This window comes from Telopea speciosissima, chromosome 1 (genome assembly GCF_018873765.1).
Source record: "Telopea speciosissima isolate NSW1024214 ecotype Mountain lineage chromosome 1, Tspe_v1, whole genome shotgun sequence".
Classification (NCBI taxonomy): Eukaryota; Viridiplantae; Streptophyta; class Magnoliopsida; order Proteales; family Proteaceae; genus Telopea; species Telopea speciosissima.
In genome coordinates this window covers 86610921-86622678 of record NC_057916.1, presented here as the reverse complement: position 1 = coordinate 86622678, position 11758 = coordinate 86610921, and the positions used below count along the sequence as shown (strand labels likewise).

The 11758-nt window shown below is 36.5% G+C and overlaps 1 protein-coding gene and 1 long non-coding RNA gene across 3 annotated transcripts; both read left to right on the top strand.

Moving 5' to 3' along the window:
- The first annotated feature begins 393 nt into the window (after positions 1 to 393).
- LOC122648738 lies at positions 394 to 2288 on the top strand. Its single transcript, XR_006331124.1, has 3 exons — positions 394 to 406; positions 1389 to 1391; positions 2162 to 2288. It is a non-coding gene; the product is annotated as an uncharacterized LOC122648738 (long non-coding RNA).
- Positions 2289 to 3261: 973 nt separating this feature from the next.
- On the top strand, positions 3262 to 9770 carry LOC122669109 (protein phosphatase 2C 57-like). 2 transcript variants are annotated; one of them, XM_043865788.1, is made up of 11 exons: positions 3265 to 3708; positions 4097 to 4225; positions 4461 to 4563; positions 4710 to 4820; positions 6711 to 6790; positions 6929 to 6982; positions 7812 to 7928; positions 8505 to 8559; positions 8650 to 8682; positions 8788 to 8834; positions 9517 to 9770. In XM_043865788.1, exons 1-11 carry the CDS (start codon positions 3416 to 3418, stop codon positions 9638 to 9640), a joined length of 1146 nt encoding a protein of 381 aa, XP_043721723.1. In that variant the 5' UTR covers positions 3265 to 3415; the 3' UTR covers positions 9641 to 9770. The 2 variants fall into 2 exon arrangements, with proteins under 2 accessions (XP_043721731.1, XP_043721723.1); XM_043865796.1 differs by lacking the exon at positions 6929 to 6982 and having other exon boundaries at positions 3262 to 3708.
- Positions 9771 to 11758: the final 1988 nt, after the last annotated feature.

Genomic DNA, 11758 nt, shown 5'->3' with positions numbered 1-11758 from the left:
TTAATAATCAAACGTTTTGGGGAACGTAGTGTGCCGAAAATTGCTTGATTGGGACAAACCGAATATTATGACCATGTGAGTGACCATTTATAGCTTGATTAATTTATTTAACCTGGTTTATCATTTAATAACCTATATACCCAATTAGTCAATTAATACGTTTAAAGTTCGATTACCTTGAACCAATTACACAGGCAAGGGTGAAATGATCGCGCTATCCATTGTTTGAATACTTTGCCCGATGGGGTACGTGCCCTGCCAGTGTGAGGCCGCACAACGATTGCCCGATTGCCCGGCCACAGAGGATCCAAATTCGATATTGCCAAAACCTAAGGTGGCAAAATTTTGGTCTATCCATCTGTCCGGCTCAGCGCCCTCTGAAAACTAGATCAGATAATATTTTGTTGTCCAATATACGGTTTGGGAAACGAATATCTTTCTTGATTTTAAAAATCGGGTCAATGGTTGACGTATCATATTTTTTATGGCAATGTGATAACTCAGTTTGAAGCATTAATAGATTTTGGAGTGTATAGTATCTAATATGTTTTATTAAAATAAATATAAAATAAATGTGATAAATTCGGACCATTGATAGAGTGAACAAAATAAGTAGAATATTTGTCAAATTTCATACTAAGTATAAGCTTTAATTATTGATATATTTTTTTGGTAGAATTTAATTATTGATATATTTATGGTATGGAGAAAAAAAATAAATCTTAAAGGTAGTGTGACCCAGTACCGTACTGGACATAAAAGGGTGTGACATGATCATCCCATTCTTATGAAAGGTGAAAATCTTACCCTTATTGACGTTTCTATATATGCTCCCATTGGCCATATTTCTACTCACTCATAAGTTATGGATTTTCGATGTTTTATTTCTTTAATTCATAAATTCTGTTTAAATTAAAACTTGACATTTGAGTAATGGACCTAGGGTCCATTGTCAATAAAATTTAGGCCACATCCAACATAACATGTGACAGATTTTTTAATTAACCAGCTAAGCTTATCTAATCAAGTAAACTAAATATGCTTTAGCAATAACTAATTGATTTGTTTTACCAAAAACGGAAAAAAAACAATAATTGATTTAAGTATTAACCTTTACTCTTAAGTATAATTGGCAACAAAGCCTTGAATGACGACTCGAGTACCTGATCTTAGTAAACCACAAGAGGAATGCTAGTATACGATTGGCCGATGTTTAATAATCCACGATGTTTGTTGGTATATGCTGATCCTACGGTGACTATGTTGCGACAGTTCAATCAAATGCCAAATAAATGTTATTTATCCAACGGCTGACAGGATGGGCCACAGGTGTTTACTCCCATCTAACACGCTGTCTTACAGTTGAACCATCCCCTTCTAGGCCAGAGATGGTCTCTTATGATCTGTCTCTTAAATTTCACAATGACAGAGATGCCCTCAGATTTATTGCCTGTCTATTTTGTCCGGGAGGCTAGAGTTGCCTTTGTGAGTTCTTTTAGGTCTTTCAATCTATATCAAATCATTATTCTGTACTGGACCATCTAAAGGCTTCCATTATACATGTCCATGTGATCATGCCATTTCAAACGATTTTTTTATAGTTTATCATGTATCGATGTACTTCCAAATCAGCTCTACTTTGTTCATTCCTCACTTCATCCTTCTTAGTTTTACCGCATAACCATCTCAACATCTTAATTTCAGCCATAATGAATTTATCTATATGATGTTTCTTAATTGCCCTACTTTCCATCTTACATCATGGCTAGTCGTAAGACTGTCCTATAAAACAGAAGCACATATTTAAACAAAAGAACCTCCATTAGGATTATTAGTTATTAGAACCTTAGCTCTAAAAATCTATCACCTATTAGGGCCACTCCTAGGCTAACAGGAATTTTGTCAATTTTTTATTTTACCTTTTTTGGTTTTGCCACTCATCCATCTTAACATCCTCATATCGGTATATTTATTTTATTTATATTCAATTTCTTTATAATCTCTTATTTTATTTATGTATAGTTTTTATATTTCCAACATAAGCTCCATTTGTCATCTTGGTCTTATATCTTAATTGTTAGTGAAATTTATTGACACACCACTCCAAAGCGCCTCTACATCTCGTCCAACAACCTTCAGAAAAACAAATAAAATAAATAAGGCATTTTATTATTGTCACAAAAGTCTGTTATTTTTCCAAATGTCACAAGGTATTTATTCTGCCATGTGGACAGATGATATGTCCATTCCAATCGTTGGATAGAGAGAACATGATCTAGATTAGTCACTTGTCAAATTTCAGAGTCTAATTCAATCAAGGGAAAAAGAACTTTGTTCGGGAGTGTGGCCTACATTAGCACTCCCATGAGTCTATATCTCTCCTCCCCATATGAAAATATAGCTCTGCCCTCTTGTTTTAAGGAGGAAAGAGATAGACACATGGCAGTGCCGGCACAGGCCACACTCCCGGATAGAAAACTGTTTCCCTTCAATCAAATACCCATTTTGTATTGGCACACATCCTGTGTATGTCCATGCATGTGTACTAGCATGGTTCTAAGTATCGGTATCGTATCGCCCGTATTGGGTGATACATATCGGAATACACATTCCGATACTATGCACTAAAACCATGTGTAGTAGTACTCTAGACATTATTGTACACTCTCTCAACTTTGAATAGGAGCATATGGTATAGATTAAAAGAAAACCGTAAAAATGAATGACTCAAATTTATATTGTGATTTCAAAAGCATTACATTCCATTTGTTACATGGATAACTACTTAAGAACAAAAAAATGTAAATATATATACTAGGTTGAGTTTGACAATTCATCTCAAGACCTCAGCCTATGCTTGGCCCAACCCTAGCTAGGGCTTAAGAATCTCAACCCTAGCCGCTTATAGGCTGAAAAGTCCAGCCCAGGCCCTACCATGCTTGGGCTCACCATGCCAAATTTGCACCCCTACCCTTACCTAAATACTTTGGTTGATGAGTGATGATTAGGGGTGTTAAATGGTCCAATTTCAATTAATGGTATGGTTCGATTTAAATCATTTAATAAACGGTCTCAATTTTGAAACTATACTGGAATTATTTATTAAATGGTTTCACGGTTTCGGTTTGATTTTGGCATCGGGTTATAATGGAACATTTATAGAAGAAACCAATCCAAAGTTCCAACCCTCTGGATATTTGACACGTGGCGATTTTGGCCGTTTTGGGTCAGGCCCAGTCACCACCATGCTAAAGCAAATCGGGATTTCGGAATTCGGAGTTAGTTGATGGCGCGGAATCTGAAATCTAATCCGTTAAAGCGATTAGAGGTCTAACTCACTCTCTTATCCTTTCCAGCTACAAGGTTCAACTAGTGTTTACAGTTGCAGTTAGCTTGAACCCAGAGGATTCTTTCCATGGCGTTGCTGAACCAACAATTGCAGAGATTCTTATTGAACGGAGTCAACTGCAGCTTTGGTTTGACGTCTAAGAAGAACAACATCAGAGAGAGAAGCCGATGCTGCTCTGCAATCGCCATTGACGCTCCATCCTCTTTGACAGGCGTTGCGGGGATCAGATGGGGTTGCTGTCGATTACAGGGCCATCGTGAAGAGATGGAAGATGATGTCGTCGTCCGAACGGAGGACGGATTTTCTTTTGCTGCCGTCTTTGATGGTCATGCTGGCTTTTCATCCGTCAAATTCCTCAGGTGCTCAGGCATTACTTAGTACCCATTCGGAGAATTGTGTTTTTTTTTTTTTTTTTTTTTTGGGGGGGGGGGAGAGGGGGGATTAGTGGGGATTTCTTGTACTTTCTATATTGTCATTATCTCGAGGACTAGAGCATAAATCCTGTTGATTTCTGTCTATGGCCAATTAAAATTTATTTTTGAGACAATCCGGCTGAATCCAGCCTCATCCATATAGGCCATCCATCTCGAAAAGAACACCATAGAGTGATCTTGGAATGGAATTTCCAAAATGTTCTCAAGCAAATTTGCCATTTGGAATCTCGAACTGTCAGAACTTGCAAAGAACTTTCTTTTCAAATATTTTTTTTTTGGGTTCAGACAATCTTATCTGTTATATGGAGTTCAGGGACGAGTTGTTCAAAGAGTGTGTTGAGGCTTTACAAGGTGGATTGCTGCTAACTAGCAAAGATTTCAATGCTGTAAGAGAGGCCCTACAGGAGGCTTTCACAAATGCCGATACGAAATTGTTGAATTGGTAAACCATTAACTTTATAAGCATCTGTCAAGCGTATATGATCTCTCCTCAACGAAATATGGTCATATCGGTTGAGGAGAGATCATATACGCTTGACAGCATCTGTTCCCAGAAGTCGGAGAAAATTCTACTGATTCTAATCATTCAGTAGCTTTCTCTGTGAATTTTGATTGGACATTTATTATACCATTCTTTTGAAGCATTCAAGGTTTATTTGGCATCTTATCTTCTGCAGGCTTGAAGTGACTGCAGAGGAAGTTGAGTCTGGTTCAACGGCTACAGTTATGTTTGTTGGGAATGATGTGTTGGTCATTTCACATGTTGGGGATTCATCTGTGGTATAAATTCACAGTCCTTTAGATATTTGTAATGATTCACTTTTGCTTCAGGCTGTTTTGCGTTCCAAAACTTTATTTCTTCTGCTATTACTGAATAATGAACTTTGGGGCTCAATGAATTCCGTTCTACTGTTACTGTTGATGAGGTTCTCTGTCGCTCTGGAAAAGCTGAGCTGTTGACCGGCTCTCATCGACCTTATGGCAGCAGCAATGTTTCTCGTCAAGAAATTAAGCGCATCAAAGAAGCAGGTGGATGGGTGTGTCTTTCTGTTCTTATTTCCCTTCCTCATTAAGTTATGCATGAGTATAGTTTTATCATTTGCTTGGTTGGCATGCTCTACTGTAGCTTTTGAGGTCTGAGATATCCCAAGTGTCTAAATAGTTTTGAAGGATGTGTGATATGATCAGACCAAATTGAAGTAGCATGAGCTAGAAAATTGGCAATGAACATCAGATTCCCATTCAAATTGTAATGTATTGCTCATTCTTATAAACTTGCTTACTTTTCTATTGGCATGGAATACAACTATTATACCCCATTTAGTTGGGAAAAGGCTTAGTCTAGTTGAGTCGTAATGCAACTATTATGAAATTCTCATCAGAGCATCATCATCTAAGTTTTCTGCAGATATTTAGCTTGGTCATGGATTCTGTTCTTCCCTTCAATTCTTCATATTGCGTTGCATTATCTGTCCCAATCCTGGGTGATAGAGGTTTATGTCAGGTTTCCAGCCAATATAAAATTTATGGCCAATGCTGTTTCATATGAATCCTGTTTGCTTGGAGGTTTTAAATCTAAAAAGAAAAGGGGTTGTTCATGGTTTAGTGGTTAACAGGATGCTCTTTTTCCTATATTGGAGCCAAACAGTGTTCTTTAATTAACCTATTCGGTTCCCTCCCAACCTCTCCCCATCCACCCACCCCTCAAAAAAAAGGCCAATCGTGTCTTATGTTACATCTTTGAAGTCATTGATTTGATTTTTTCATGTATAGAAGTGAAAAGTACATCCTGATGTTGAATAGCATTTGGGGTTAACAAGTGTTTCAAATGCTTTTCTTGAGGAGGTTGGGCCAACAAATGCTAGGATTTAGCCATGGAAATGTCTAGAGGAAATCAAATCCTAACAGTAGTTTTATTCCAAATGGTTAAACCTTTACTTGTTTTTCCTATGTTTGTAAAGAAGAACTTCTATAGTTCTATTTGGTAGGATAATCTGTTAAACTTTTCCTGTAAAATTGTTGTATGCTTGAAGAAAGAATTGTTTGAGAAACTTAGGTATCCTACTTTTCACTCACTCTTTGTCCTGTCATTTGTTCAAGGATGGAGAATGTTAACTTTAGTTAACTGAGTTAGACATCCTTGTCTTTAATTATGTGAACAAATTATTAATATTGGCTCCTCTTACAGCTACGTCTGCATGGTAAAAGTGCTGAATTGCTGCTCATTGATAATTAAACAGCCTTGTACTAATTTTATAATCTTACCTGCTATTGGCATTAGCTGTGCAGGCCATTAAATGTTCTAATATTAACTTTTTAACATATCCTGCTATTAGTGTGTGTGTGTGGTTCTCTTCCTTTCTACCTTTTTTTATGGAGTGGTTTTGTATGAAAAAAAAAATTTGTAGAAAATTTCCCTTTACTTTTATTGATCAGGCAACTGGGGGAAAATTTGTAGAAGTCTCACCTCCCCATATTTCAAATTCAACTGCTTTGTCCTATGACGTAGAGCTTTGTTCTTTTATCTAATCATGTTACTGTGTTCCAATCATTTTAAGCTGATGATTTATTAGGCTAAGCAGGGTAGGAACATCTCTCTGTTGTCCTGAAATTCTCACAAACATGTTTCAGATGTTTTTTATCTCCTGCAGATGTTTCCTTTCAGTCATAGTAGACAGTTAGATGAGACTTTTTTTTTTGGGTAGGGGGTGGGGAAGGTCAGTATAATGGGATTAATTCACTTGGTATGTTTTATTTAGCTTTGATAATCCATCTCCATCACAAGTTTCAATATGAAAGTAGTTCCATTTTCTCCCCAAATAATTGACTAGACTCTCTCCAAGAAATTCCTAAGGTGGCTTTGTATTCAGCAATCTATTCTGTATTCTTTGCTGCTGACGATGTTTATATTGAATGGGTGTGTATAGATTGTTAATGGAAGGATATGTGGTGATATTTCTGTATCCCGTGCGTTTGGTGATATGCGGTTCAAGACAAAGAAGAATGAGTTCGTCTCTTGTACTCTCCTTTCTTCCTCTGGATAATGATGCTACACAATAATTTTTCATTTGTAAAGCTATATTGCATTTCAATCTATTAATATATGGATCTTATAATGGCCTCTGCCTGTTATTCCTCTTGAAAGAATGCTGGAGAAAGGAGTTGAGGAGGGGAGATGGTCCCAAAAATTTATTTCTCGGTATAGTATTAAACTTTATTTTCATAGCATTTTCTGTCATTATTTATTTATTCATTTATTATTTTCTTCTTAAAGTAGGATTTGAATCTTGACCACAATTCTGTTATTTTAAGAATGAGGTTATGCAATGTTATACATCACAGAAAATATTCATACTTCCTTCACATGGTGCATCTTTTCTTCCCCTTTCGGGTGGGGGGGGGGGGACATTTGGAGTTCTTCACCAGCTAAAAGGTGTGCCAACTCTTTGGATCATCCATGACTTTCAGACTATATTTGACCTCTGAATCAAGTTGTTTTATTAGATGAAATAATTTCATATAAAATTAGCAGTTTTCATAGGTATACAGATCAACTCTCAGGTCCAGATTTGTACATCCCCGTGTGAAGGAGTCAGGAATCATGCAGTTTCATGACAGCAACATTTTTTTTATATTTCTTCCCAGTGACCTTGTCACCACCTCACTGCCTGAAAACTGATTAGATTTATCAAAGCAAATAGATGAAGAAACTCTATTTTGGTCAGTGATTCATGGCATACCATTTTAATGACTGATAATATAATTGTGGGATTATAATTATTCTGTGGCGTCATTGTTCCTAGACCTAGTGTATGGTTAATTCTGTAAGAGGTGGAATATGTCCTAATTATTTGATCTGCCTTATAAAATAGTATACACACTTGGCAATGTCAGCTTCTAACCGTGTAGTTGCTATGCATAACTGTTCAACATAAACTAAATAACCCTTTCAGCATAGTGTAACTCTTAACCAGACCTGGTGAAAGTCACATAATTGTTTGATTGAAACTGCATTATTTCTTGTTCAGATTGCGATTCAATGGAGACTTGGTTATTGCTTCCCCTGATATTCATCAAGTTGCTCTTGGATCAGACGCAGAATTTATATTATTAGCAACTGATGGATTATGGGATTACATGAAAAGGTTTGCTGGAAAAGCTCTTTGATCTTTGTGTATAATATGTTCGGATACTAGCTATTATAGAAAGGGTAAGGGTTTCCTACATGGTCCACCTAAGAAGCTTTACTAAAAACAGGCCTAAAAATCTGCCATGTGGCAAATCAGAAGGGGCCCAGATTTTTGGACAGGTGGACCCATAAGTCCCCTGTTCCATGTCAAGTGTCAGTTCAAAAATATGCCTAGTGGCCAACTAGAGCATTAAAAATCCAGGGTATGGAAAGTGCACAGTAGTGGTTGGAGTACTGTAGACGTCTTACATAGGGATGCATGCCAATACATGGGAAGGTATTTGATTGAATTAAGCTCTGAAGCTTGGCACATAACTTATCTAAACCATATCCTCTCCATCCGACGGTTAGAATTGCCATGTCATCTGTCCATGTGGCTCAAAATAGTGAACCATTTTGAAGTCCTTCCTAAACAGGGCCATGTAAAGGCAATTTCCCTTATAAAAAAAATTACCCATGTTATTTGTTTATGTTGTTGTTGGTTCAAAACAAGAAAGAGTCAACAATTGCTTATACTTGCTGATTCCTTCAGTTCAGATACAGTAAGATTTGTGAGGACTCAACTTCGACAGCATGGCAATGTGCAGGTACTATGCATTCTACAGGCCCATTTGGTGCTAGAACTTATTATATTCCTATCAGTCTCTAACTTCCCCCCCCCCCCTTCTTTTCCCCAGATAGCATGTGAGGCACTTGCACAAGCAGCTCTGGTAACAATTTCATTTATTGGTTCTGAGCATATGTATCATTTTATTAGTTATATTGTTATACACCTTCGGCAGATTTATAAGCACGTCATTTTATATGTGTTGCAGGACCGGGGCTCACAAGATAATGTTAGCATTGTCATAGCCGATTTGGGGTATGTTTCTGTTTCTCAAAATACCTATATTGAAATTTACTCTTTTTTACCAGAACTGAGCTGAGTTAACCAACACATGGCTCTCAGCTGTGATTCTCAGATTAAATTATGAATTATGATTATAATATTCTGTTGTGAAAGGTGAAAAAACAAGTATAAAAGCAAAACAATCTACCATCTGATGGTTTATTTTATTTTCATTATTATAAAATAAAAAATCTAGTAATCCATCATACAATAGCCTTTAAACAAGTATAAAAATATGATTGCACCTTCGAGTCCTGTGCTGCATAACCCTCTGCCCTCTTTTGATTTGGGAACGCACATTAATAATTAAATTTCTCAACTCCATTACGAAATCTATGAGGACACATTTCTTATATTGTTAAAACATTTCAGGCTGAAGAATACTGCTCTCTTGATTGTAAGGCCTCATGCTATTGTTAAAAAAGCAACTATCTTTTTTTTCGAAGGATCAAAAGCAACTTTATTATGGTTACTGTTTTTCCCTTTTTTTGCTAGTATAAGAAATGTAATTTTTTTGGGTGATATTTTGGATGTTGTAGCTTCATGCTTCTCATACATACGATTCATGTTTAATTTCCATTTATTTGTTTTCTTTGTGAATATTTGTCCCTTTACTTATTCCTTTTTGTGTATATGGGCTCTGAATTGTTGGTAGGAGGACGGACTGGAGAAGTTTGCCTCCTCAGCAAGAAAGTTTTGTGTATGAATTAGGCCAAGCCTTTGCAACTATTGGTATTGTATCACTAGGAATTTGGATGTCATCTTTGTTTTCGTCATAAAATCAAAGCTACTCTCAATGTATATTGACAGATTTTCATATTCTTGTCTATATCATGTAAATGTATTTGTTTCCCATCTAATAGTTTTGCACTGCTCTATATAATAAATTATGATAACCCATATTATCCAGTGCTGCTGCTGAGAGATCTTGTTGTTTTACCATGTGTAAACGTCGAAGTCATATACAGCAGTTATATTATGATCTAGTCTGTAGAGGCTGATTTCATGGTATATCAGATATAACTCTATAGTTGTCTATCTTATGATTTTTAATAACTGCTACTGTGATGTGCACACACACGCACATATGTCTGGATGCATACTCCTTGTTTCCTTTTGTACAGAGGAGCTTTAAGAAACAAATTTAGGCTTGCTGAGATTTTATTTAGGACCTGTAGCCAAGTAAAATCTAGTAAAGTGAACCTTAAACAATCACTCTGGTCTTCCAAGCTTTCCCAAGAAAGGGACAAAAGGAAAATACTCTAAACTCACTTCTATTTGATTGGAATCCATGATGTGTCTGCAACTAACAAGTCATATTTGTAAGACAAAATAACTTTAGAGCGGTAATAAATTCCTCATATAGCTCAAAACAGAATAAGAATGTTATCAAGTTTACTTCTTGAGCAATTAGGACTCTTACTAAAGTTTCCTAAAATTATCTTCAACAACACTAAAATTAAATTCCAAATTATTTGATAGCATTTACTACAAATAGCACTCAAATTTACTTAAACTCAAGACCATGAAGATAAATTTGGTGAGGGGCCTAATATGGTGGGTGCTCTTAGTATGGCATAGTGCTCCTGAACATTGAGGGTATCCTTCTTGCTTAGAAGAACTTATATTCTCTAATCCTTTCAATGGTGATCTGGAGGTTGAAATTTTGTGGTGCACGCCTATATGGGAGAGTGAGAAGATCTCATCCCCTCGTTTGCAACCGATTTTCTTTCCTTTGCTTTGAGAGATTGGAACCCGTACTGTTGGATTTTCTTGTTTCAATGTGATGCTTTCCTGCCAAAATCTTTATGTTTATTGTAGGAGAAAGATATCACCCTATTTATTGGAAAGTAATCGATGCAGTTTTTAGGTTCTGCATTGAATATGGAGAGCTGTTCAACTATCAAACTTTTATCCAAAATCATTTCGTTTCCGAATCTACTTACAAATATAAGTAGCAGTAGCACCCAGTCTATAAGTTCTTCATTGTGTAAATTCTAATGATTGGAAAGGAAACTTTGGAGTTTTTGCATCATTAGGATGATGTCTGATTTGATATCAAATCCAACCAAACCTGACTTGGTTTGGGTTTGTCATATTCCATCCCAACCACCAAGAAGGACAAAATGTGTGAAGTTGAGCCCTACTTGCAGCCCTTGCTTTTGCACTATGAATGATATATTGGTCAATGCCAGATAGTGAGTATGAGGTGGTTACATTTTCAGCATGAGTTATGGAGATACATACTTTCTTGTTTGAGTGAAACACTTCGGTAAACATCATCTTTGAATTATATATGGTTCTTAGATCTACATTAAATTTTATTTTCCTTTGTCAGTGAATTTGTCTCTGGTGGTCTAGCATGTGAGTTGGTGGATTGGTTCTGAAACCAAGATCCAGTATCAAAGCCAAACAATTCTAAGAACATATTTTCCATGCTTAAGTCATTGTCAGCGGCATAGCAAGGGATACAAAGTTCTGTTTTGTGACATGAAAAAATAGGTGCTCTTTCATGGTGTGGCAGTTGCTAGTTAAAGTATAAATGAAAGAAGCTCTAGCTTAAAGCAGGAATCCCTTCTGAGTCTCCTGGAGGTGAATATGTTCTGACTGGTGGAGACCAGAGGAGGTAAGGCAGGTGATGCAGGAGCATCAGCTAGATATGTATGTCCTTGAGGGAGGAATCTTATTCCTACCACTTCCAGTGTATCTTTAATTAATGGGAGTCAACGCAACAGAGGGGATCAAAATTTGAGTAAAGGACCATAACCATTTGTGGGAGCATTGCTCTAGGATGGGATTCATTTCTTTTTGTTACTTTGTCTAATATAGTTCTGGTTTTGCCATCTACAATTGGGGCAGTTTTTGTAATTTTTTTAAGGGAAAAAGAATGCTAACCA

Excerpts from the sequence above, each read along its gene's own strand:
- LOC122669109 (XM_043865788.1), top strand. The coding sequence starts at position 3,416 with ATGGCGTTGCTGAACCAACAATTGCAGAGATTCTTATTGAACGGAGTC. Across the intron at positions 4,564-4,709 it reads ATGTTGGGGATTCATCTGTG|GTTCTCTGTCGCTCTGGAAA; the intron begins GTATAAATTCAC and ends ACTGTTGATGAG. Across the intron at positions 6,983-7,811 it reads TCCCAAAAATTTATTTCTCG|ATTGCGATTCAATGGAGACT; the intron begins GTATAGTATTAA and ends TTTCTTGTTCAG.